Consider the following 27,747-nt stretch of genomic DNA (forward strand, 5'->3'; position numbering starts at 1 on the left):
GTTTTCAAAACTGGCAAGTTTCAAATTAATATGTCAGCATCAATCATTAATGGAACTGGAGGCATAATGTAGTTTTGCCATTCATCGTTTATCTGGCCAAGAAGCTGTTGGATTGTTTGCTACATGCAGGAGACCATCTATTGGCGCAATTTTTTAATTCCTATGAATAGTGCTAACATTCAGGCAATTTACTAAACATTTGAAACGGGTCTCGGCAGCCACAGCAGGGCCATCATTCAACTTTTATTGGCAGCTTAATCAGCTTACCTTAATACCTCACAAGTACTGATATTAATAGAAAGAATGTTATCAATGTTGACATATTTGAGAGGCAAGGATGACATTACCTTTTAATGCATAGAACCAGAAAAACAAATACTTCTGTGTAAATTTGTTTTAAAAGTTATGCAAGTAGTTTACTTTCATTTTGCTTTAGTTTTAGAATACTTTAATCCACTATTTACAATAATATACAGACAATTCCATGGGGTGAGAGGGGGCAGGGGATTTTTTTTAAATTTTTTCACTTTCTGGAGGCATGCAGCTGTTTGTCTACTCTAAATTCAAGTTTTCAAAGTGTTTAATTCATTATATTTCGATAAATAAACAGACATTAAAATGATAAATTTGTTGACAATATTGAAAATAAATTGCATAAAACTATGTAACTGACGCCTTTTGTTTACAAATGATAATTTAAATGTTGTAATGGAATAGAGGATCTACTTCCAAAATACCTGCGTTAAGAAATATGTTTTTATCAGCAGAAGAAGCATGCATTTAATTATTGCTAAAATTAACTAAAATCAATGTTTAAAAACTCCCAAAAACAACAGCATATTTTGTTTCTAAATATTTTATTCTGTTTATGTACAACATTCATGTTTGTTAAAATAACAGTGACATATTCCATGTTATATCGTTATTAGGGTATAGAGCAATATCCTCTTCACAACAACAATATCAATTTCCAAAGAAAGACTATTCCCTTAGTAAACCATCTTTAGACCTATACCTGAATCACTGAAATGGTTTCTGTAAGCCTCATCCTCATAATGTTGTCAGAGCCTCATGGTGGGGTCTGAGCCTCATAGTGTGGTCAGAGCCTCATAGTGTGGTCAGAGCCTTATAGTGTGGTCACAGCTTCATTGTAAGGTCAAAGCCGCATTATGTGGCCAGAGTTATATAGTGTGGTCAAAGCCTCATAGTGTGGCCAGAGCCTCATTATAAGATCACAGCCTCATTATGTGGTCAGAGCGTCATAGTGTGGTCAAAGCCTCATTGTGTGGTCAGAGCCTCATTAAAAGATCAGTCTCATTTTGTGCTGAAAGCCTCATTGATAGGTCAGAGCCTCATATTGTGGTCAGAGCCTCATTCTGGTCAGAGACTAGGTGTGGTCAGAACCTCATATTGCGGTAACAGCCTCATATTGTGGTAAGAGTTTCCATGTGGTCAGAGGAACAATGTAAGGTCAAAGCCTGATATTGTGATCAGAGACTCATATTGTTGTCAGAGCCTCGGTGTGGTCAGGGCCACAATGTGTGGTCAAAGCCTCATATTATGGTTAAAGTTTCATATTGCAGTCAAAGCCTCAAAGTGTGGTCAAAGTTTTATAATATGGCAAACACTGCAATTTTTTACTGTCTTCTACTTTTATTATATAATCAATGATCAATAAAAATACTTCATAATAACAAGTGTTTTATCATTGGCTAACTCCAAATTTTCACTGATTACTTTAAAACTTATTGATATCACAATCACAGTGGATTATCACATCAGAAACACATACTTTACTTTCATGTTCAAGAAACAATGAATCAAATCTTGCATCTTATCATATTAAAATTTGACCACAGTTGCTTCTGTCACCATTTCACCATAGACATATTATAATCATATTGCAAGTCTTGCAAATCTATCTCAGCATCCTTTCTTGTTAACAGAGCATGAAGTGCTGACCCTTTGAACTCTGGTAAGCTCTTAACATCCTGAAAATGAATATTCAAGAAAGTAAAAAACAATATTAAGTTTCTTGCACAGTTGTGCTGCCTGGCCTAACACTGAAACTGGTGGTAAAGGCTATATCCCTTTAAGTTTCAGCAGGTTAAGGGTTTAAATTTCAATAATATCTGTAATTTAACCATATGAACAAAACAAGAGGGCCATGATGGCCCTAGATCACTCACCTGACACATCAAACTCATCCGAACAATTACATAGACAAGCATTTTTGCCAAGTTTCATGACAGGTGAGTCAAAAATGTGACCTCTAGAGTGTTAACAAGGATTATTCATATTTGAGCAGTGTGGCCTAGTTTTTTACCCAGGTGACCCATTTTCGAACTTGACCTAGAAATCATAAAAACAAACTTTCCGACCAATTTCCAGGATACTTGGATCAAAACAGTAGCCACTAGAGTGTTAACAAGATTTTTATATTTTTAGCTCCAGTGACCTAGTTTTTCATGCGAGATGACCCATGTTCGAACTCATCTGAGCAATTACCTAGACAAGCATCCTGACCAAGTTTGATGATAATTGAGTCAAAAATGTGACCAATAGAGTGTTAACAAGGTTTTTCCATATTTGGGCGGTGTGACCTAGTTTTTCATCTGAGATGACCCATGTTCGAACTTGGCAACAAACTTTCAGACCCATTTCCAGGATATTTGGATCAAAACAGTAGCCAATAGAGTGTGAACAAGAATTTTTTTTTAGCTCCTGTGACCTAGTTTTTCTTCCAAGATGACCCATGCTCGAAGTCTTCAGAGCAATTAACTAAATAAGCATCCTGACAAAGTTTGATGATGATTGAGTGTTAACGAACAAATGTAGACTGACCACAGATGACGGATGACAGTTCAACGATCCTAAAATCTCACCCTGAGCTAGCTCAGGTGAGCTAAAAAGCTTCATTTCGCATAAACAAAATTGATGATGACGAGATGAACAACAGTTTTATGTTATTATTGTTCCTGTGAAATGTCAACAAAATTTGGCCACAGTATAATTGCTTATAGAAGAAATAAAGGACTACATATACAACACCATTGGTTAATAAGGACCAGATACAACAAACTTTGTAGCTAAGACTTCAATCGCTAGAGACTTCACAATATATCTCACTTTACACTGACTCTCATAATGCAGGCTCAATCAAATAGAGTATGCAAATTTTCACCAATTAATTTTTGTTTTCATTGCTTTTGTTTGTTTTTTTGGGGGGTTTTATGTCACACCAACACAGTATAGGTCATTTGGCGACATTCCAGCTTTACTGGTGGAGGGAGACCTCAGGTGCCCTTCCGTGCATTATTTCAGGCACGAACGGGCACCTGAGTAGAACCACTGACATTCGGATGATTCCGTAAGCTAGCTGGATTGCTTCCTCACATTAAAAAATCCAAAGTCCCTGTCGGGATTCAAACCCACAGTTTGTGAGGGGTCTTTGCTTTTGGAAGGACCTCCCTTTCCCAGAATTCTGATCAATATTGATGACCATGGAAGACCGATACCTGGTTATGCCCACAATCCCAATAGCCGATGAAAACCATTTCTACTTCATAACAATTAACATCTTATTACATGCTCAAAATAACATTTTACCAAGGCTATTAATAAAATTTGAAATTCAATTTGCACTAATCCATAGGTTATGTTACCATACCATAACAAATACAGCAAAATAATTTTATTTTATTTTAAACATATATTACCTTGTATAATTTCAACAACTTATTTGCGCGAATCTTTTGAACTTCATCAGCCATTCCATATCCAAGCTCTATCAATTCAAGGCCACATCCAGGTATCAACTTCCTATTTGAAACAATGGTTGTTTTTTAAACATGATTTTCAAGTACAATCTGGCAATACTGGTGTGTAGGTTATTTTGATAGCACAATATCACCCTTCATCTTTTATAAGCTTGGGTCAATAAAACAGAAACTGTAACATTTATACAGTGGCTTTAAATACACAAAATATCTATAGTTTGAAATGTAGTCTACAAAGGCCCATAATTCTGTCAAAATCCATGCTAGAGGTATGAACTTTTGAAACTGACTTCTTAATATGAACTCAAAGACATGTTAAAGTTGAAAGCAAATATTTTTAGTGTTTGATGAGATCTGATATGCAGAAAGTTGCCTATAAACATTGACCATTGTTAGAGTAACTCAGACACACAGGTGAGTAAATAGCTTACTCCTTGAAAAAGAGAGATTCTACCTCTAAAATCATGAGAGAAATGTAATTTGTTCAATAAACATTCAATTATTGTTTGTTTCTAGGGTGTTTCTTTTTCATTTTCTATCTTCTTTCTATTCTTTCTTTTAAACTAATTTTTTATGACGCATGTTCATTTTGTTTAATAAACAAATTTTACACTTACTCTAATGCAGGTATAAGTCTCTGAGGTCCATTTATTGTACACACAAAAGTTTTAAATTCAATCCTCTCTTCTACTCTCAACTTTTGTAACACACTTGACTTCGGAACAAAGTGCATAAAATGTACATCAGAGTTTTTTATACTAGATATCTTACTCTTCTTCCTCACTACATTAATACTAGACTCTTTATGAAATTTCTGGAAACAATGAAAAAAAAAATTAGGCAATGATGGCCTTAGATTGCTCACCTCAGCTGGATAATGGGGGCGTCATAAATTAATAAACTTTTGAAGAAGTTCACTTCAGGTATTGCTACAGACCAAGAATCTACTGTATATGTTTCCCTAAACAATAAATAAGCATATTTATACATTAACCTCTTGAACAATGTGAGCTAATTCTAACACAAGAGCGATCAGTTATCACATGTGGCGCCTCATGATGGCCAATTTTATGTTGGGACAAGTTTTGTGACAGACAGACAGACATACAGACAGTGCACAACTAGACTTGGTACTGATCATTCCTGTAAAGTTTGGATAAAATTGCACCAGTAGTTTATGAGGAGTAGTCTGGACAAGCTTTTGTGTATCTGGCACCACACAGAAAAAAACACCTTTTTATCAAAGGGCCATAACTTGCTTAAAACTCATTCAACCGGAAAACCCGTGCAATATGCGCAAGGACTCGAGCTACAGATCAATCCTGTAAAGTTTCACTGAAATTGCATTAGTGGTATAAGAGAAGTAGTCCGGACAAACTTTAAAAATAAATATTATTAAAGGGCCATAACTGTGACAAAAATCATTGAACCGGAAAATACTGACAATATGCACAACTAGACTTGGTACTGATCATTCCTGTAAAGTTTGGATGAAATTGCACCAGTAGTTTTTGAAAAGTAGTCCGGACAAGCTTTTGTGTATCTGGCAACACACAGAAAAAAACACGTTTTTATCAAAGGGCAATGTAACTCGGCCAAAAATCATTCAACCGGAAAACCCGTGCAATATGCGCAAGGACTTGAGCTACAGATCAATCCTGTAAAGTTTCATTGAAATTGCATTAGTGGTATACAAGAAGTAGTCCGGACAAACTTTAAAAATAAAAATTATTAAAGGGCCATAACTCTGACAAAAATCATTGAACCAGAAAATGCTGACAATATGCACAACTAGACTTGGTACTGATCATTCCTGTAAAGTTTGGATGAAATTGTACCAGTAGTTTATGAGGAGTAGTCCGACAAGTTTTGTGACGGACAGACGGACAGACAGACGGACGGACAGACGACGGAGAAGTGATCCCTATATGTCCCCACTACTCCGTAGAGACGACATAAAAAAAAAAAAAATATATATGTAAATTTTGTATACATCCAAAAGGTTATTCATTATTCTTTATACTAAATATCTAAGTTCTGATGAATGAGGTTCCTGAGAAGAGATTTCTTAGTTATAGCTTTATGCAAGGTACAATACAGGCATGTTTCATTCAATCTAACCAAGCAGTTTCAGAGAAAAAGGTGGGTATCTGTAGAGACAAGAGGCGAACACTTAAGTTCTTCCTGACCATATTTTGCTCAGGTGAGTTAATATAATAAGTACAAACTAGAAATTGTAACATGTGCCGATTGTCGAAAAACATGCTTTTAAGTAGGTAATTTTGCATATAGAGAGAATGCAGTAGTTTATAGATTTTTTTTCAAATGTTTTTGAATTATTTGTCCTACGTCAATAATATAAATTAAAGTTTGGACTTCTTTTAAAGGCAATACCGTTCTTTCTCCCTGACATTTCATCACTTGCCCTCAGTGAGATCTATCTATCTATAAAGTTTCATGTTTCATGTTGATAACTGTTACAGTTCTCAAATTATGTTCTCAAAGTTCAATGTGTAAAAAGGACAAAGGGCAATAACTCTAAAATTAAGGAAGGGATAGTTTAAGTTCTTATGCACCACACTTTTACTCATTCAGATCTTTTTACCAACAAAATTTAAAGTTGAAATCTCTTGTACATTCTGAGTTAAGTCCCGGACAAGAAATCTGTAATGGACCACGCAGCCAACCCACTGACCACCAGCTGAATACAGTATACTCCAACAAACTTCGTTTGTCAAGGGGTATAATTACCAGAGGTCAAAATATGCAAAGATAGCTAAAATAATAAATATAGCAAAATCGGTCATTAATTGCACATAACATGAAAATCATTACTTAGAGGTTTAGTATTTTTCACTTTTCTTAAAATATTTGTACATTATTCCATTTTGATTTTCTCAAATATTTCATCTGGAGGCATAGTTACAGCTTTAACCAATCTTCACAAACTTACCTTTGAATCTAGATTTTCACAAAATATTGAGCGGGACTCATCGAGACTTATCTGAAAGAGACATATTTTAATCAGGTAAAAATATATTTACAGTCTTCTGTGAGTTTAAAGCGTGATTTGTCATTAAATGATATAACTTTTACACAGCATTATTTGGAGCTTAGGTACATGTACATACTAAATAGTGAGGATATTCTCCCTTAGCACTTAATTTCAAAATATCAAACTGTGCATTTTTTGCTATGTTTCACACACACAAACATAAGCTAACAGACAGAAAATACACACATAGTAAAAGAGTATGATGTCAATTTAATGTCATTATGTTACAGTTAAATATGTAGTTTAAGTATATATGAGCCGTGTCACGACAAAACCAACATAGTGCGTTAGCGACCAGCATGGATCCAGACAAGCCTGCGCATCCAGTTTCTCTACTTGTAATAGGGTTGGTAAGCGAACAGCATGGATCCTGATCAGACTGCGCGGATGCGCAGGCTGGACTGGATCCAGGCTGGTCGCAAACGCACTATGTTGGTTTTGTTGTGTCGCGGCTCATATAGTATTAAGCTGCTGGTACAGATAAAACTCAAGATATACCCAACTTGCCAAAATAGCTTAACCATACCTATTTTCAAAATATTGGAAAGGGAAATGACTGGAAAAATATACAACTTGCAAAATGAATTTTATATTTGTAAGTATCCATGTAAATTAATGAAACCATTAGTACTGGTGGAACATATGATAAATCCAACTTGTTAGTTTAGGATAAACTTGCACTGAGTCACACTGATTTGATGCTATACTTTTATCTTTTAATTCCCACAAGCAATCTTTTTTTCTTGCATCACATGTGCAATTATTTAGCCCATAAGAAAAGCATAATTTTATGTACTGAAAATGGAATGAACATCATATTATCAACATTTTCATACAGTCCAATAAGTTTCTCTCGGATGGACAGACGATTCAATAACTATATGCCCGAGGACATTAAAAAAATATAAAATATACTTACATTTATTCCATTCTTGTGCTTATAAAATGAATTAATCAGTTTTATTACTGAAAAATTACTTTGGAAGTGCTGAAAAAAGGTTAAAAAGAAACTTTACAAATCTGCAATTCAATTCTATTATGCATGGTTAGGCAAAAATAAATTGTGTTTCTGTTCTCTGGTCCTCCATAAAGGAGGTAAGGTAGAAAAATATAATGTAGACATGGCTGTTAAATGTAAGGTAGATAACTCTAAATGGGACAATATATGGCCTTACAAATTTTTTTATAGATATATGATTTGTATTAAGCAGACATCAAGTCAACTGTGCATAACCACTCACCTTTAATTCAACAAACACTTTGTAATTTATGGTATGAATCTTAACAATATCATATTTCATTAATTGCATTATTTAAAGTACCTTAGACAGGTAATAGCCAGACTTCTATTATGGTAATAAAATTAAATGAAACTTGGAAGATAAATCATAATTGTTTTCTCAGTACCAGCCTAACATCGTACATGATCATTCTCTTAGACCTTTGAATTCATAATAATTACAGTATTGCATATTTCAAAACTACACGCAATAAGCTATTCCCGGGCAATTTTTTACAAAATTATAATCATGGTTAAAATATTTCCTTATATCTTGGCCTTACTTTCGTATACACCATAGTTCTTTTTATCATAATAAAATTCCATCTAAAACAAATTAATCATTAAAATACACCATATAATAAATAGTTCATTCAAGTATAACTCTTGAAAAATTATGGCATGCTGACAAATTTACCTTTTTTGATGTTACACTTTTTTCAGATAAAGCTAAAATCCAATGTATTTTTTTGATACTGTTAAAACCATCCACATTGTTGGTCATCACTCGTTTAAGGAGGTGTCTATGAACATCCAAGCTCTCAACATCAGAAATACCAGAAGCCAGAATTACAAGTCCTACAATAATACATTATCAAACTAGAAATATGTCCATAAGACATGGATAACCCGACAATACACTCAAAAACGTGATTTGTACATTGTATCTTTAAAGCTTATAGCCAAGGAAAGTACAATGTAGTGTGAAGACATTTAGGGAACATGTAAAAAGATATATCAAAAGATACAGAAAAAGGACAAGATATTAAATATACATGGGTCTTGCTCAATACAAATTGGCCACTTACAGCAGTCATGTGCACCAATCTATTTTGAAATCGCATTATGCATGCAAATGTTTAAGACTGGATACAAGCTCCAGCTTCACTAAAGATTAAAATGACTATATGACAAATTAACAAAGCATAATCCTTTGCTATGACCTTGACCAATGAGGAACCTGGCTCTTACATGCAACACATTGACTGACTGGGGTGAAGACATATACCATATACTTCAAGTAATGACACAGCTATAAGTTGTGACAAATTTTGACCTTTGACCTCCAGCTTTGAAATTGACCTTAATTGTACATGTACAAATTTAGATCTTATGTGTGACCAATTAAATATTTTGACAATCCATCAGTATAGACAAAGATTTTAGTATGTTACACCATTACACATTATTCTCTTTACATTACTCATGTTCAATATTATAACAAGAGTAACACAGGGGCCACACATGACTTTTTCCAAGGCAAATGTATCAAGACAACTTCATTTTTTGTACAATTTCATATTTGACCTTGACATTCAAGGCTATTTATAGATCAAGTTCATACTTAAATTATTCAACAAAATGATGTGTTTGTTTGTATTGTTTTGTCCAAGTATGAAACAATTTTGTCAATCATTAATTTGACATTGGCAGTAAAAAGTCATTTCTCGGTCAAGGTCAAATTGAAATTATTTATTTATTGAATTTGTCATAAGGCAAATCCTTTCCTACATTTGTCAGGTAATTTTTCTAGCTTCTTGACAATTCATCTCATAGTTCAATATGTCATTTATTAAGAAACTGACCTGTTACATCTCCAACTGATGCTAGTAATTTCACCTCTGATTCAACTACATTAGGTAGTTTTTCTGCCCATTGTTTATGCATGCCTAATAGATTGTACAGGTAAACATGATGCGACCCTGTTAGCTGCTCCTAAAATTACAAACATTTGTTTCAGTCAGTTTCAATTAATTCAATTATGATTTATTTTACTCAGATTAATTACTTTCAAGTTTGCTACCAAGACAATCAAGTATAGGTGTCCAATACAGGAAGAAATGATGATAAACCAAGCATGGCTTGAACAAATAATTCCTCAGCTGAGAAGACAAACCCTTTCACTCTTTACTAGGCTATTGTCTCACTAAAGCCATTCACCTACAGAATTTAACCCAAAATTTACCGTTATACTAATATTTCAAAATCTATCTTCAAAAACATAAAATTGTTGAAAGAAAATGAAATGTCACTTACAAACAGTCATGTTTTGACATTTTAGCTTCAAAAGCAGAGTCCCCTTTTCCACAATCGGAATATTTCTTTCTTTAATTATTCTACAAAATTCTTTTATTTGGCTTATTTCTAGTACCATGTGATTGTATGGGACAATATCAGACTGGTGATCCTAAAGAGGATCAAGGGTCATATCAAACATGAAAGGAAACAAATAACTGCTTTGGCTTTGATATTTGTCATAATCTATGGTAGAATGATAAAAGAAATTTTACCTTTATTTTCAAAAAGTGTTCCTCTTCTTTGATAGTACATGCTATCTTCTTGACACCAGCCTTTTTAAACTGTTTTACAACTTCTCCACTAACTAAAAAATGTATAAACGGTGATTATATCAACTGTGTTACAGATAGATTTTTTTTATATTCTACAAATTTCAACTTACGTAACAATAATGTATTATAATAACTTACAGTATATTTGTTTGCTTTTAGTTAAAGAAGGAAATTTATATCATTAGGTGAGCTTCAAAACAGTATTTTCACGAGTAGCATAAAAATCTTCAAGCAGACAACAGAGTTGGCTAATATACATTTTCAATAATATTATTGACTTGCATATATTTTGGAAGACAGATTTTTAGTTGCCAGTCTGAAATAGTGTCTTAAAGTTTTTATTAAATATAGATTATACTTAATATAATGATGTATAGCTGATATTAATACATATCTCAATATTGATTTTTTTCTTGAATAACTTCAACAGTTTTGAGAAAATGGTCCTAACAAAAAGGACTGCCAAAGGAAACAACAGGGCCATGACAATAGCTTTATTTCTTTAAAAACAAAGTGGGGCTAACAAGAACCATGCAAAAAAATTTCTTAGAGTACAGTGGAAATATATGGTAAAGATCAATGTGAGAGTTATGGGCTTTGGCATCTATAAATGACTACCTTCAAAGGTTGTGGAGACAGAACTAGTAAGCAAAACCTTAACTAGAAATTTTCCAAATTCATCACAAAATATAGTTCAGTCAAAACCCTCGCTGGAGATATATTGGTTTTGGACAGTAATCAAACAATAATTATACTAAAAACATGTGTAAAGTTTTTAATGAATACCTTCAGCTAAATCTAATAACATACCTGGGTTATCAATCACCAAAAGATCTGTATCAATTCTTCCTTGTTTTCTCATATGAGCTGATATATATGACACCACAGCATCTGAGGGGGAAAACAGAAACAATATCATAGATAATGTAATTGATGACCTATCTTGACATAGAACCCATGCCGACAACAGTTAATTATGGGTCTTTTTCACTCAACTAAAAGCAAACTATCTGGAATGGTCTGGTTTGCTTGTAACTAAGGCTCCCACGTTTACAATTTTTTGTAAATGTTTACACGATTATTAAGAACCAAAACGATACCGTTTAAACCGTGGTACTTCTATGTACTATACTACACCATGTATTCGATGTGTGCGGGGCAAATTTTGTCCCCAGGGATTTAATTTGAACAAACTTGGTAGACACTCACGAGAAGATATTTCATGCTTAGTATCTAAACTCTAGCTCTTTCGTTTTTTTAAAAGAAATTTTTCTAAGTTTTTACTATACACATATAAGGAAAATCAATGACCCCCTGGATGGGGCCAATTTTAACCCCAGGGCCCTTATTTGAACAAAAATGGTAGACAGCCATAAGAAGATGTTTCATGCTAAATATCTTAGCTCTTATGGTTTTTTAAAAGAATATTTTTTAAGCTTTTATTATATACATAAAGGGAAAAACAATGACCCCCTGGGACAAGGCCAATTTTGACCCCAGGGCTTTTATTTGAACAAACTTGGTAGACACCCACTAGAAGATGTTTCATGCTTAGTATCTAAGCACTAGCTATTTGGATTTAAAAAAAAAAGATTTTTAAGTAGTTTTTCACTATATACAAATAAGGAAAATCAATGACCCCTGGGGCGGGGCCAATTTTAACCCCAGGGCTTTTATTTGTTCAAACTTGGTAGACACTGACTACACAATGTTTCATGCCAAATATTTAAGCTCTAGCTCTTTCGTTTTTTTTTAAAGAAGACTTTTTATGCTTTTTCTTTCGGTTGCCATGGCAACCAGAGTTCTACATGGAATTAAATTCTTTGAACAATTTTTAAAGTTTACTACCAAAGGAACATTCCTGTGAAGTTTGGATGAAATTGGCTTAGCGGTTTATGAGGAGATGTTGTTTAAAGTAAAAGTTTACGGACAATGGACGACGGACGGACGACGATTGAAAAGGGATCACAAAAGCTCAACATGTCACTTTGTGACAGGTGAGCTAAAAATAAATCATAAATAAAAATTGGTTGTGTAGGTCAATTTCATCTGAAAATAGTTGTACATATTTTGCATTATCAAGACACAAATATTTGCCTTAATTTCAATATCCAGTCATCTTCCATTGTTTCAAATCTAGATTGGTTGTGTGATCAAATAAAATGACTAAATCCACCATCTGGTCTAAGATAACAGAAATTGTTCATAACAAAAGACAATAAACAATGGATCATGGACAGCATTCCACCACAAAAGCTAAGGGAAGATAAAAATCAAAATACAAATTTGTGGTGTTCAGTGTTACATTTTAATCTTGGGATCTTTATTTAACCTATAAAGTGCCAGAAATGATAAATACTTAAATTTGTCACATGAATCTGCTTAATTCTATTCCTTTCATATCGCAAGTATTTAGACTCACAATTAATAATTTTGCACTGAATTATGGGCAATCATTCACTTAATTCAGCAAGTGCAATGAAATATCAGAAGTTATACCTAGACCTGTCAAGCCACAGTATCCCAGTTTGCCTGCCTTTAAGCAATATGTACGCAGATTGACTGATGTTAAACAGTTTATCAGGCTCATAGAGTCAGGAATCAACAGCCTCTTAAAGCATGAAGGGTTCATACCTGTTATATAGACCTGAAAATAAATAAAGTGAAGAGCAAAAACAATCTTTATGAAAATAATTCAGAAAACTGCAACTCTGACAGCATATTAAATCAGGTGCCTGCTTGTGTGAATGGCACCTGAGGTCTTCCTTCTACAGTACAGTAAAGCTGCAAAACTGTCATATGATCAGTCCATAATAATTCCATTTCCAGGCTGAAATGTACTACAAACAATGTTAGCTGGTTAGGAAATTATGTAGGTATCCCTAACTTAAGACTGTTTTTTATATAAGTTATGTCTATAATTCGACATACTCTACGGTAGATTTATGTTCAGAAACATTTTGAAAACTTAAACAGTGGAATAGAAATTAAATATTTTTGGTAAGTCAAATATATAAATTAAATACATAATTTGAAACACCGTACCTTTGCTTTGCTGAAAATGGCGTGTACTCATTAAAGGGAGTTAACTATAAGACTGTACAGTATTTACGCTAACCTTTACAACAGAGTGACTCTTTGTATACTTTCAACCTAAATAGGAAACTGTTTAATACTGCTCAATGTAAATATACCTGAACAATAACTAAGAACATATTCAACCTGAGGTCTAACATACAGTATACATATGTATGTTGTGGCGGAAACTAAAGCGAATGTACCCCAAACGATCTCAATCTCATCCCTTTATTCATTATAAAAACAGATGCCTTCTATAGTTGAATTGAAAGTACATGTACTTAATTAATATTGGAAATGCCATTTGTTTATAAAAGATCTTTTTGAAATCACAAAAAGATAGATAGAAAATAAACCTAACGCTAACCTTTACAACAGAGTGACTCTTTGTATACTTTCAACCTAAATAGGAAACTGTTTAATACTGCTCAATGTAAATATACCTGAACAATAACTAAGAACATATTCAACCTGAGGTCTAACATACAGTATACATATGTATGTTGTGGCGGAAACTAAAGCGAATGTACCCCAAACGATCTCAATCTCATCCCTTTATTCATTATAAAAACAGATGCCTTCTATAGTTGAATTGAAAGTAAAGCGAAAATATACCTGAACAATAACTAAGAACATATTCAACCTGAGGTCTAACATACAGTATACATATGTATGTTGTGGCGGAAACTAAAGCGAATGTACCCCAAACGATCTCAATCTCATCCCTTTATTCATTATAAAAACAGATGCCTTCTATAGTTGAATTGAAAGTACATGTACTTAATTAATATTGGAAATGCCATTTGTTTATAAAAGATCTTTTTGAAATCACAAAAAGATAGATAGAAAATAAACCTAACGCTAACCTTTACAACAGAGTGACTCTTTGTATACTTTCAACCTAAATAGGAAACTGTTTAATACTGCTCAATGTAAATATACCTGAACAATAACTAAGAACATATGTATGTTGTGGCGGAAACTAAAGCGAATGTACCCCAAACGATCTCAATCTCATCCCTTTATTCATTATAAAAACAGATGCCTTCTATAGTTGAATTGAAAGTACATGTACTTAATTAATATTGGAAATGCCATTTGTTTATAAAAGATCTTTTTGAAATCACAAAAAGATAGATAGAAAATAAACCTGGGACAAAAAATAACCTTTGTCCCAGACTAAAAAACGGCAGACGAAATTATTATAATTATTAACCTTCCTGGAAAACAACAACGTTTCTGTACTTATCGGTTAAATCAGGGTCTTTGAAATCCGTATTTGATAGACTCTGGTTATATAGAAACGTGTGAATTTCGTGCATTTTTGAGCATACATGTCGCATGTTTTGTAGCAGGTCAACAATGTGTGTAAAGGTTGTACTAAGAGAAATTTCTAATTGGCCTATATAAAAAATGTATGATTATTTTATAGTATGATATACACACCAGCACAGGTGTTCGGCGCGTTGATATCTCACCCCCCCCCCCACACACACACCCACCTCCTTTTATCCACTCTACAACCATCCTACTTCTCCAAAACAATGTTAACAGCAGTATTTTTCATTTGGAATGTATGTTCTAATATTTGAAATATGCTTTTAATTCAATTCCATTCTTTCCCCACAAAAAGTAAGAATTGGTGCATATATATATCTTTTTACTAAATATATACACACCTACAGAAAAATTATTATTTTTTTGCGGGGGATGAAGGAAATTAAATTAAAAGTATATATCAAACGTTAAAACATATTCCAAATTAAAAATAGGACAGTTTACATTTTGACATACTGCGAAAATGATCCATGCGGAACGGCACGTGCTAAAACAGCATAGTGCGAGCAAGGTATATTTACGACAGGCAAATTGTTACAAGCATACTCTTAAATCCAGTAGACGGGAATTTGTTTATTGTACATCTTTCATTGCCAATTGTAAGGTTTTTTTCATGGACGATTCTGTTTTTGTTTAAAACAATATGTAACTGACACTTAAATTTATGATAGTGAATCTCCTGTTTATGAATACAGAAAGTCATCTCATCTAATGGACAAAATATTTTATGGCACATGGGGGGAATGTTATTCCATTTCTACAAAATGTTTAGACCATGCTGTAGCTTAATTAACTCTACAACAAAGAAGACCTAAAATATGCTTACAATGACTGTAGTCAGCGGAAACAGAGGAGCAAGGCATGAGGTCAATACCAATTGAATTTTCCAATATGACTGTATTGCCTCGTCACATCATTACGCGAGTTATTTAACGCTGTTTACGGTATTACACGCATCAGGGTCTTTCAAATTTCACTGCACGCATTTAGGCAAATAAGTTTTGCTTTTTCTAATGGCATAAGTACAAAATTATGATATTTTAGCTGAGATCGAACGTATTTAAGAACAAAGAAGTACTGTCTCTAACAATTTGCAAATATAGATAATATTAAAAATGAGACAACTTATTGGGCTTTATTATAATGCTTATATTGATAGAAGCTTCTTTATGTTGCATTCTATTAGAGTCCACACGTGCAACTTCATTGTTTTTAATTTTCGGTATACCTTAGACATTTTACATATTACAATTATAAAGGAATTTGGCTTTTTTGTATAATTATACAATTTATAATGATATAAACCCAATATTATTTAAAATGTTAAGCGAAATAGCTTTTATAGTAAGTAATATTCTTTTTTAGTTATAAAAGAATTATTATGTTTATGAAATTCTGTGATGTCATTCGTTCATTAAGCCAAGAATTACGATGATAAGATCAAGTGTAGTGAAGCATGCAATTCAATTAAACCATGACTGCCATGAGTGAACATTATTTAATATTAACTCATTTAAGATGGTAATTATGAGATATACATGTATCTAGTCTGACTATCTAGAACATTTCATAGAAATTCACTTTTTCGGACATCAAAATCTAAAACATTTCAAATACTAACACTTTTATACATTTATACAGAGTTTAATCACACACTTTTGTATAGAAAATGTCCTTTATATAGTAACAAAGTGACATAACTCATAGAAGCAAGTTTAAATTTCAAAAAGCTTTCATTACAGTTTTAAAGACCACAGGTAAAATTTCGTTCAAAATGGTAATTTACCTCTTTCTTAATTAAGGATCTCAACTTAAAAATGCATGTTAAGATTTTGATGATATTTCATGATATTTCTGCTCAGTTGCATTACAATATATGCTCAATATGGCATTTTTCCTTTAAATATGCCGACTTTAGTAATAAGTATCATAACTTAAATCGAAACCTTTGGGACGATTTCAATCCTCATTCTTTTATTTATATAAACGTTCAGCAAAATTTTAAGACAATTAACTCGTTATAAGATATGACTTACGGCAGACAAATGGATGTATCAACATATAGGGCTTATATGGGCTTTTCATTTGATCTTATGTGGCATTTCTTCCGTAATCATTATAAACCTGTGCAATTTTCCACGTTCATTTATTCAAATACTGAATATTTTTATCAAGCATTCAAAATGTACACGTAGCATTTTACTGTTCTATACTCATATATGATGCACTGTATCTGGGACAAAAAATACGTATATTTTCTTTTTTGTTTTAGACTGGATCCATTATTGAAAAACGCTTCGACACTTTGTTATCAAAATCCTGCTTTTTATAAAACATAATGAAGGAGGAAAATATTTAGTAATGTACAATCTGAAAAGAAAATATTAGTGGTGTTACTTTTATTAAAATAATCTTTTCTCAATATTTTTTAATTATCGTTTTAACGATAAAAAATAATTTTGTTTATTAAATATTTATCTTTGATAATATATATTCAATTCACGAATAGAATTACTTATTAAGACAATCCTGATGAAATATTTGACCTAAGTTAATTTTGGATTGGAGACTATTTGATTTCCGGAGTTTGTCGAGGTTTACTGTCTGAAAGTTTCATGTATAATTAATCCTGCGTAAACATTTTCCAATGAAAACTGTAAGTTACGAGCACTCCCGGTTTCAAATCTTTTATTCAATGATAAATATTTTCATTTATTTACTATAGTAGTTAATGTCACTCGTTCTTTAATTCGTTAATTGGTTAACATCGAAAGGGGAAAGGTTGATAATCTACTTTCATTTTGGAGCCAGAGCTATTTTTAGCATTTGTAGCGGGACGATAAATACAGTAGATTAAATGTGTTTGAAAAGAGCTTTATTTGACGAGTGTAGAAGGGGTTTCAATTAATGGAGATTTGCATGTGATATTTAACAAAATGGCTGATGTATATTTCTCCCAACAGAGGGCGCTCCAGGCTCAGCCAATGAAAACAAAGGTGTGTGCAGGGACTGCTATTTTTAGCTCATGAATGTAGGTCAGCTTACAAGGTGTTGTATTTAATCTGGTGCAACAGGATCATTTAAAGTACAACACTGAATAGATGAAAGGAGAATTTTGTTACGTAGTGCTGCGTAACTTTGACGCAACTTATCACTAAGTGCATGTCATGCGCACTTTTAAATATTCATAATTGAAGTTTTCGCATTGTGAAATTTTTTCTTGTGAGTTTTCTTATGGACACAGTAGTCGTATACTCTAAGATACCTTTTAAGAAAATAAATTTTAGGAATTGTCCATCCACGTAACTATGTCGCATGCTTGTTTAACTTCAAGCGCGTGATGAAGTGAAAATTGTTTAAAGCGTTATGAAAGGTTATGGTTTGCTGAAATTGAGGTACTGGGCAGGAACCAGTTTCCGGACAGAATTCAAGTTTTTTTAATTGTTTATTTTTATTAATAAAGATGCATTAATAAAACTAACATACCAAAAACCTGAGCTCTAACTACGTCCAATTACACAATTAATACTGCCTGGTGATGTAAGCAATATACAAACTGAAGGATTAAATTAGGTCATCAAAAGTGTAAATTGTTCACTCTTGCAGAACCAGTTTCTGGACATATATTAAGCCGCTATTTATTTATGTTTTTAACTGATAATTACTAAGGGTGTAACGGTTTACCGGTATACCGATATATTGCAATATGAAAAAATAAATTTCGAACCGCAGTACGATTTTTGGAAAACCGGTATTTTATAAAAATCATCATTTTCAATTAATTGCCTTCTAATTTTGTACAAATTTCACATAAAATCTTTAATTGGCAAATTTTGTTGGCGCCAACGTAAGATAAAAGTATCCGACAACTAGTACACTTAAAAGTCAATAAGCGGCCGCATAATTTACATAAGCGGCCCAGATGTGAAAGGTCACACGCGACTAGTTTTGTTTATCAAATTGTGTGACACTACTTTCTATTTATTCCTTACATTTTTATTAGCTCGACTTTTCTATGAAAAGGGGAGCTATCCTACTCGCCCCGGCGTCGGCGTCGGCGTCGGCGTTGGCGTCACACCTTGGTTAAGTTTTTCGTACCACCCCACTTTATTTCAGAAGTATTACAAGTATGGCTTTGAAACTTACCATACTTGTTCACCATCATAACCTCCATCTACAGACAAGAGTACATAACTCTGTCAAGGTTTTTGACAGAATTATGGCCCTTTTTTGACTTAGAAAGTGTATTGAGCTTGGTTAAGTTTTTTGTACCACCTCACTTTATTTCAAAACCATTGGAGGTATTGCTTTGAAACTGACCATACTTGTTTACCATCACGACCTTCATCAACAGACAAGAGGACATAACTCTGTCAAGGTTTTTGACAGAATTATGCCCCTTTTTGACTTAGAAAATACATTTAGCATGACATTAAATAATGAATTGAACTTCCTTCATGTAATTCAAATATCAGTTTACAACGCATTATCTACATAGTGGACCCACGAAAAGTAACCAGTCACCCACAGCCTGTGTGAAAGAGATCCACTTGTGACCAACTGACAACATCTAAAAAAGCTTGATAAAATTTATCTATTACTTGTATTATAAGGTAACTATAATACTTTCACATACAAAGTCAAATCTATATATTATGCTGATTGTACAAAAATATACTGCTTCCTTGGCATAGATTTCTTGAAAAATTATGTTATTATGTCATTTACCAAGGTGTTCTGAGTGACGTAAAAATACCTTATTCTCTCAAAGTGGGTTTAATACTATTAAATTTATTTAAGGCTCAACTCAGTTTTTTTTTCTTTCTTACCAGCCCTCTTTTGACTTAAACATTTCAAACTTTGCTGCAGTGTTCAAGGGTATCACACAATTCAGTAAAATAATTCTTCACTAAATATCTTAATGCTCATGGCCATTGTTCACTTTAAAAATACAGAGATTCTTGTATTGCCTTTTACTGCAAAAACTTTTTTTATTGGCAAGCAATAAAAAAGTCGAGCGCGCTGTCTTACGGACAGCTCTTGTTAAGTTTCTACTAAAAATATATACATATAATAATAATATATAAATGTTACTCTATCTTTACATCAAAACATATACACGACAATACGTATTGCAATATATTGCAATACGCTTCAGCAAAATGGCAATATATTGCAATACAATTTTTGCTGTATTGTTACACCCCTAATAATTACTCTAATATAACAACAAATTTCTTCTCACATATTAGCTTTCTTATATAATTAAGCTGATTTACTGAAAAATGTTTATGATAGGAAAAATAACGATCACGTGATGGGTCTCGAAATGACTGAAAAGTGAAACGGATATTTTTGTGTGTACGGCAGCAACGAAGTGCGAAAGTGGAGTAAACCTAGCTAAACACCGTTTTCCGATACGTTACAGATTTAGCTCTGGGGAATAACACCAATGAACTTCGAATGAAGTACATTGTGCATTAATTGCTACCCCAAATTATATCCCGAAATAAACAAAATATTGCGCATGCGCAGAACAAATTACATGCCCCAAAGGGATATAAGGCTGTTTTTAAAACACAGGTAAGATATCCTCACGAAATTTTAATGATGTATCAACTTGGAAGGAAGTTTATTTTCTCAAACAATCAAACCAAGCATCTTCATGACATATAATACCGATCGTCATCGATAAAGCCAAAATTAAGCCGTTATAATACTTGTCCGGAAACTGGTATTGTCCGGAAACTGGTTCCTGTCCAGTATAGATGCCAAATGAGAAATACATTAATAAAGTCTAGGTATTGCAAAGAAAAATATTGTGCTGATATTAATTTTACAGACATTGGGATATGTTGTGAACTTATTTACGCCAAGATTCTGTATGTCTTGCGCTTAATATTCAAGCATTTTGGATAGTAAATTTTACTATCTTAAGGGCTTGAGCTAGGTCAAAATTTTAGGGAGAAGTGTCATCTGGAGCCATGTTAATGTTTCGTGTCTTTTTTTGGGGGAGTGGGGATTATATGCTAGGAAACTTTACAAACCATAAAAGAATTAAAAACACCTCTCAAATAAAACAATGCTATTATAAATCTACTTTCCATAAATGTATACCAATATCAAACACAATATTTTCATATATACATGTAGTGATGTAATTTTCGTTAGTTGAAGGATTGGGTGATTTACCCACAGGCAAGAATATTGGAGACATTTAATTTTGTATAATCCTTGTCACTTGTCAGCGTGTTAATTTAAATTTTTAACAAAGAAAACACAAGCCAGAAATTTCAATAATAATACTTAATTTACAAAATTAAATCAATCCAATGAGATGTCTAAAACCAACGAGATAAGTTGATATAACCAGGGGTCAACTTGATACAAATAAAAACTTTATAACTCGCAAGAATTAATCAATTTTAACAAGTGTATTAAAATACGCTAACTGAGGTCAAAGTCTTAATAAAATAATAGATGCAAATCTTCACATAATCAGGGTGTGCGTTTGACCCTCGAAGTGACTCTTTGACCGTTCAATTTTCATAAAGGCCTGATTTGACCATCAGGACGGTCAAATTTTGTTAAAATCATGGGGATTTGGCCTTGTAATTGGTAAAACTTAGTCAAAATCATGGGGATTTGGCCTTGTAATTGGTAAAACTTAGTCAAAATGACCCTCAGGATTTCATGGCTAGTGAACAACCAGATAATTTCTCCGATGCTTTTTAACAATCGTGTAATCACTTTTATTCACACCTTTAAGGCGTTGGGCATATTGTCTTACATTTACTTGCCAAAACATATTAGCAACAATTATGTAAATGCCAGTGTCTTTAATCATGTAAGCAGCGAAAATTGATTGTGTCAGTCGCCATTTGTGTTATTATCAAGTAATAGCCGGAACATGTTAGTGTGTCACCCATTGGTCCATGCGAACTGCCGGAGCTACAACACGTATTCTGATTCATCATTCACATGAAAACATAATGAGAAAAATATACATAGTGAACTTTTGCCTTGCGGCGTGTATTAGACTTTGTTGATGTTGACACACGTTTTAACCAGCGGATTATGGATAATTGGTTGTAATTGAGAAGTAAACAAATTAAAAACAGACCTAGCCTCATAAATAGGTATGACAGATCATAAAAAAGGGCCACTTCAAAATCGCTTTGAAGTTTGTTTTAAGTGAAGTCACTCATCCTAAGGCGACTTCTTCACCCTAGTCGGTATCTAGCTCAAGCCCTGATCTAAAATGCTTGAATATATATAATATTAAGCGCAAGACATACAGAACCTTGACCTAAAAGTTCATAGGTAATTACTAAGTCCCAAAGAGTCGTACTTGTAAGGCTCTTTTATAAAAGATTTCGCACTTTGTTAAAATTGGCATTGTAAAGGAAGGAGTTTAAACAACCCTATGGGAATCCAATTCAAAGTCAAGCTTCTGTTAAATCATCCAACATTGGTTTTCACTCTTCCTGATCACTGCAAAAGGCATGCTGTGATGTGCTGTTGATTTCACAAGTATTTAATATTTTCTCACCTTATTTTCCTGATTTTGTTTGACATATTAACTTATTTGAAACTTTTTTTTTTACAAAAATAGTTTAATATATTTTCTGGCTGGTACATTGATATTATTATAATTAATATTTGGGCCGATTTGCAATGTTCTTTTGTGCATCATGAGATGAGTAATGATATGATTCATGGACGCAGTTTTCTGCAAAGTTGAAGTTCTCTGAGATATCTGTGAATGCTGCCTAAAGTGAACTTTGCAGGTTTCGCCTGGCCAGTATTGTATATTATGATTAATATCAGAGCTACAGATAAGCTTTTGAGTTAATTGGGTATTTACCCCTGGACTTGACACACAATTGTGTAACACAGAAACAAAATTGGGTATCATTGAAAAATTTATTTATTTGTGTAGATTAACCTTAATTAGATAATGATGTATGCTTGTTTTAGCTAAAAAGAATTTCTCACAACATCCTTTAAGGCTCTGGCTTGGTAAATTAACTAAAATGTTTTGCAAGACTGCACTGAAATATTAGATTTTTTTCGTCCATTTCCTTGAAATTGACCTCAGTCTGGGCCACAATGTAATTATCTCTTCAAAGTTAAAAAAAATAGTCTACTCAGCAGCTCCCGGTAAACAAATGGAATTGGGAAACAGGCTAATTCGGATTTGTTGGGTGTTTTTGCCAGGTGAATTAGGGTCCAAGATATTGGAAATATACTTCAGAATCAAAACAAATTGGGTACTGAGCCTTTGATTTGCTTTTTTATTACTCAAAGATTTTATTTTAATTGGGTAAATTGGTCAAAATTATTGGGTTATTACGCAGATACCCTGCTTATCTGTAGCTCTGTAATATAAGTGATGGTATTTACTACATGTATAACTCATTTAAGGTTTTGAACTTAAGACAGGAAGGCGAAACTTATTTACCAATTGTATTGAATTTGAATAAGAGGGTTTGAATTTCAACTAGCATACTTACAAGTGTATTTTGAAAATTGAGAGTGAATTTTTCTTGCTCTCGCAAATTTCTGCAAGTCATTTTTGCAAAACTTCAGTGAAAAGAGGAGCACATACATCGGCTGCCTGGGTGTTGTTTAATTTTAGTGATTAAATGTGAACAGTGGCTTTAAAAGTAAAAATAAAAAGCAATGGATAAGTTTTGAAACAGCCTGCCCAGCCAAAGTTAGGAGAGTTTTCAGCCTTTGAAAGATTTTTTCCTTTGAAAAAGAAAATATTGAAACAAAGTTTGCTTGCAAGTCCGCTGGAAAAACTGCATCACAATGTCATATGAAACATTTTTCTGAAATTTAAATACCAGGAAATACCTTTTGTGTAAATTTTCAGATCATTCCATCACCCTGTTCTCCCAGAATTATCATTTTAAATTTTATTGTGCATAATGAGCAAAAATGAAAGTGTTGCAACGCTTTTCACTCAAATCAGACTAAGAATCACATGAAAATATATTATGAATTTAATTCTGAAAATATTTATTATCCTTTGCTGATTTTTCCATTTTAAACGCTTCACTTAATCTTTGTAACCAGTTCATAACTTTCTCATCCATCGAGAGATTTTGAAAATACTTGGCACAAATGTGCAAAGCTTAACATGGTTTGTCTGGTCCATAATTTTTTAATTGTTCAAGGGATTTCGAAAATACTTGGAACAAATGTTCACAATAATGGGGCGATGTGTCACACGCAACACCTGGACCCTACCTTCATGGTCATGGTCACACTTGGGGATCAAAGCTTAACATGGTCTAATTATAGTGTATATTTTGTATCTGGTCCATAACTTTTTCATCAGTCGAGCCGAAGGATTTTGAAATTTATTGTCACAAATGTTCACAATGATAAGATGATGTGTCATGTGCAATACTTGGACCCAAACTCAAATGTCAAGGTCACGTTGAAGGTCAAAGCCTAGCATGGTCTGTTCAAAGTCAGATCCAAGCAAATAGAATTGCTCTCATACCTTGATCGATAAAGACCAGACACGAAATATACTTTGTAACAGGCCATACCCTTTATTTATTTTGTATTTTTCACATTTTGTGGTTTTAAAATAGTGATAACAACTATACAAATGTATTTTTGTTGACACATACACAGGAGTTATTTCATGATATTTCTTTAATGATTTTATTGTTGCATGTGCAGATCTAGCATTGAACAAAATTTTGCACTGAAAGTCCGGATCCATATCTCAATCTTTTGAAAATTCAAATAGCACAATTTTGTGCTTCATGTTAAACTTTCCTTAGGCATCAGACATTGATAACTTTGTTACAAATTCTTGTTTTAAGAATGGGAGCAGTGACATAGTGGTTTAGGTGTCTACCTTTTAATTCAGGGATCATAAGTTAAGTCCTTCTTGTGCTATTAAATGTTTTCTTACATGTTTCAAGTTAGTTTGAAGAAGTGGATTTAAAAATGATTAATAGTCTGTAAAAAAAAAAAATTTCCCTTCTATAGCAGAGGCTGTTTAAGGGCTGATTCCCTTAGAAAAATCTTTAAAATTATGCTGTTTTACCCTAAAATTTAATATACTCCAGTTTTTTTAGCTCACCTGAGCTGTCAAACTTTTCAAACAACATCTCCTCCTAAACTACATGGCCAATTGCAACCAAACTCTACAGAAATGATCCTTAGGTGGACCCCTTTCAAAGTTGTTCAAAAATTTAAATTCCATTAAAAACTCTGGTTGCCATGGCAACCAATAAGAAAAACTTAAAAAATCTTCTTCTAAAAAACCGTAAGAGCTAGAGCTTAGATATTTGGCATGAAACATCTTCTAATGAGTGCCTACCAAGTTTGTTCAAATCAAAGCCCTAGGGTCAAAATTGGCCCCGCCCCAGGGGGTCATTGATTTTCCCTATATGCATGTAGTAAAAACTTAAAAAATCTTCTTTTAAAGAACTCAAAGAGCTAGAGCTAAGATATTTAGCATGAAACATGTTCTAGTAGGTGTCTACCAAGTTTGTTCAAATAAAAGCCCTGGGGTCAAAATTGGCTCCGCCCCGGGGGTCATTGATTTTCCTTATATGTGTATAGCAAAAACTTTAAAAAATCTTCTTTAAAAAAACCCAAATAGTTGGAGTTTAGCTATTAAGCATGAAACATCTTCTAGTGAGTGTCTACAAAGTTTGTTCAAATCAAAGCCCTGGGGTCAAAATTGGCCCGGCCCCGGGGGTCATTGATTTTCCTTATATGACTGTGTATAGCAAAAACTTAAAAATCTTCTTTGAAAAAACCCAGATAGCTAGTGTTTAGATATAAAGCATGAAACATCTTCTAGTGAGTGTCTACCAAGTTTGTTCAAATAAAAGCCCTAGGGTCAAAATTGGCCCCGCCCAAGGGTGTCTTTGATTTTCCCTATATGCATATAGTTAAAACTTAAAAAATCTTCTTTTAAAGAACCCAAAGAGCTAGAGCTAAGATATTTAGCATGAAACATCTTCTAATGAGTGTCTACAAAGTTTGTTCAAATAAAAGCCCTAGGGTCAAAATTGGCCCCGCCCCCGGGGGTCATTGATTTTCCCTATGTGCATATAGTAAAAACTTAAAAAATCTTCTTTTAAAGAACTCAAAGAGCTAGAGCTAAGATATTTAGCATGAAACATGTTCTCATGGGTGTCTACCAAGTTTGTTCAAATAAAAGCCCTGGGGTCAAAATTGGCCCCGCCCCGGGGGTCATTCATTAGCTTGACTTTTTTTTTTTAGATATATACATATTATATATATACACATATATATTTAATATTTATATATATATATATATATATATATATATATATATATATAAATGTATATATATATATATAGATATATATATACATATATATATACATATTATGTATATATATATATATATATGTATGTATGTATATGTATATATATATATATATATGTATATGTATATATATATATATATATATATATATATATATATATATATATATATACATGCATACATATACAACCAAGTTTGTTCAAATAAAAGCCCTGGGGTTAAAACTGGCCCCGCTGCAGGGGCCTATATACAGGTGAGCGACTTTGGGCCATCATGGCCCTCTTGTTTCTTCCCCTTTTGAAAAAATTTTGTGTTACATTTTTTCTCAAATTTAAGCATTTCGGGCCATTTTCCCCAATTGTTCAAGAACTAAAGATGTTTTAAGAAAGTAATATTTGGTATATTTGGTAAATTACAATATTTACTATTATGATTATATTTTCAGAAAGTGTGTGGAAAAGGAAGGCAGGGAGTTTTAGGTGTGATCACAGGGGTGTGTTAGGATGGCTGCAAACCTATTTGACCATCCTTATGCTGCCGTTGATAAAGCGAATAACTCAAATCCTGATTCTGAACATAACTCTGATGCTGTCACAAATTTTAAAGACTCCCCAAGGAAAGTGCTTGTACAAGAAAACAAAGGAGCCTCTTTAGATATTCTTAATCAAATAGCTCAAAGTCCTGATTTTTCATGTCTGACTTCAAAAAATGGTCTGAGAGAAAACGGTTTTCAAATAGAAACAAACTCTAGTTGTGATGAGATGGATATAGATACAATTGAAAGTGAAAGCAAACAAGATACCAAAACTTTACAGGAATCAGAGAATGTTATAGTAGGAGAGCAAGAAAAAGAAAACTCTGATACATCAGATACCAAAACTTCAAAAACTTTTGACAAAGGGAATGAAAACATAGATGAGTTTGATAAAGATAAAGAAAACATAGTTGAATCTGATTCAAAGGTATCTGATGAAGGAAATTTAGATGAAAGTACGAACGAAGACAAAATTATTGGAGAAACAAGTGAAGTCCAGAAAGAAGAAGCAAACATTAGTGATCAAAAGGGGGATGATGATACTAAAGATGCCCCAGTTGCACCAGAAAGTGATAAAGGAACAGAAGAAATGGATGTATCACTTGATGATGGTGATGAACATGAGGAAGAGACTGATGATGCAGATGAAGGGGAGGTTAATGGCAGTCTTGAAAACTCAACAGAATTAACTAGTGAAATTAAAACTGGAATTGGAAATGGAATTGTTGTCTCAGTAATGAAAAAACGTAGAGGAAGGCGGAAAAAGCGAAAGAAGTCTCTTTGGTCTAAACCTAGTCCTTATAAAATGAGAAGATTAAACAGTGGGTCACCTAAAAGAGTTTCTATAGAAGAACCAGCTGAAAACAAGGATAGTAAATTTTCTGAAGATATTGATGTGAATAAAGATGGAAAAGTACATGTTAGTGAAAGTGGTGCACAGACTGAAGAAGACAGTAGCTTTAAAGGTGAATTTTAGATCATTCTATTAGTTTTAACT

At 33.1% G+C, this 27,747-nt stretch overlaps 2 protein-coding genes across 5 annotated transcripts in view; one reads left to right on the plus strand and one right to left on the minus strand.

The window, feature by feature from the left end:
• Nucleotides 1-1,633: 1,633 nt before the first annotated feature.
• LOC132740333 (uncharacterized) lies at nt 1,634-13,549 on the minus strand. The gene is made up of 11 exons (XM_060728209.1): nt 13,510-13,549; nt 12,964-13,111; nt 11,275-11,355; nt 10,405-10,496; nt 9,700-9,829; nt 8,532-8,692; nt 7,754-7,822; nt 6,733-6,783; nt 4,397-4,593; nt 3,720-3,822; nt 1,634-1,991 (listed from the first exon to the last, which is right to left on the minus strand). The coding sequence occupies exons 2-11, from the start codon at nt 13,094-13,096 to the stop codon at nt 1,869-1,871; spliced, it is 1,140 nt and encodes a 379-aa protein (XP_060584192.1). The 5' UTR covers nt 13,097-13,111; nt 13,510-13,549; the 3' UTR covers nt 1,634-1,868.
• A 3,877-nt stretch (nt 13,550-17,426) lies between these two features.
• Nucleotides 17,427-27,747, plus strand: part of LOC132740334 (uncharacterized) — a 45,146-nt gene continuing 34,825 nt past the window's right edge. For 3 of the 4 annotated variants that reach the window (XM_060728210.1, XM_060728213.1, XM_060728212.1), the window contains exons 1-2: nt 17,427-17,536; nt 26,661-27,715. In XM_060728210.1, the coding sequence (XP_060584193.1) occupies nt 26,719-27,715 (997 nt within the window). In that variant the 5' untranslated portion in view covers nt 17,427-17,536; nt 26,661-26,718. Of the gene's footprint in view, nt 17,537-17,691; nt 17,877-26,660; nt 27,716-27,747 lie in introns of those variants that run through there. The other variant, XM_060728211.1, reaches the window with a different exon arrangement.

This window comes from Ruditapes philippinarum, unplaced genomic scaffold (genome assembly GCF_026571515.1).
Source record: "Ruditapes philippinarum isolate M1 unplaced genomic scaffold, ASM2657151v2 ctg3087_1_1_1_1, whole genome shotgun sequence".
Lineage (NCBI taxonomy): Eukaryota > Metazoa > Mollusca > Bivalvia > Venerida > Veneridae > Ruditapes > Ruditapes philippinarum.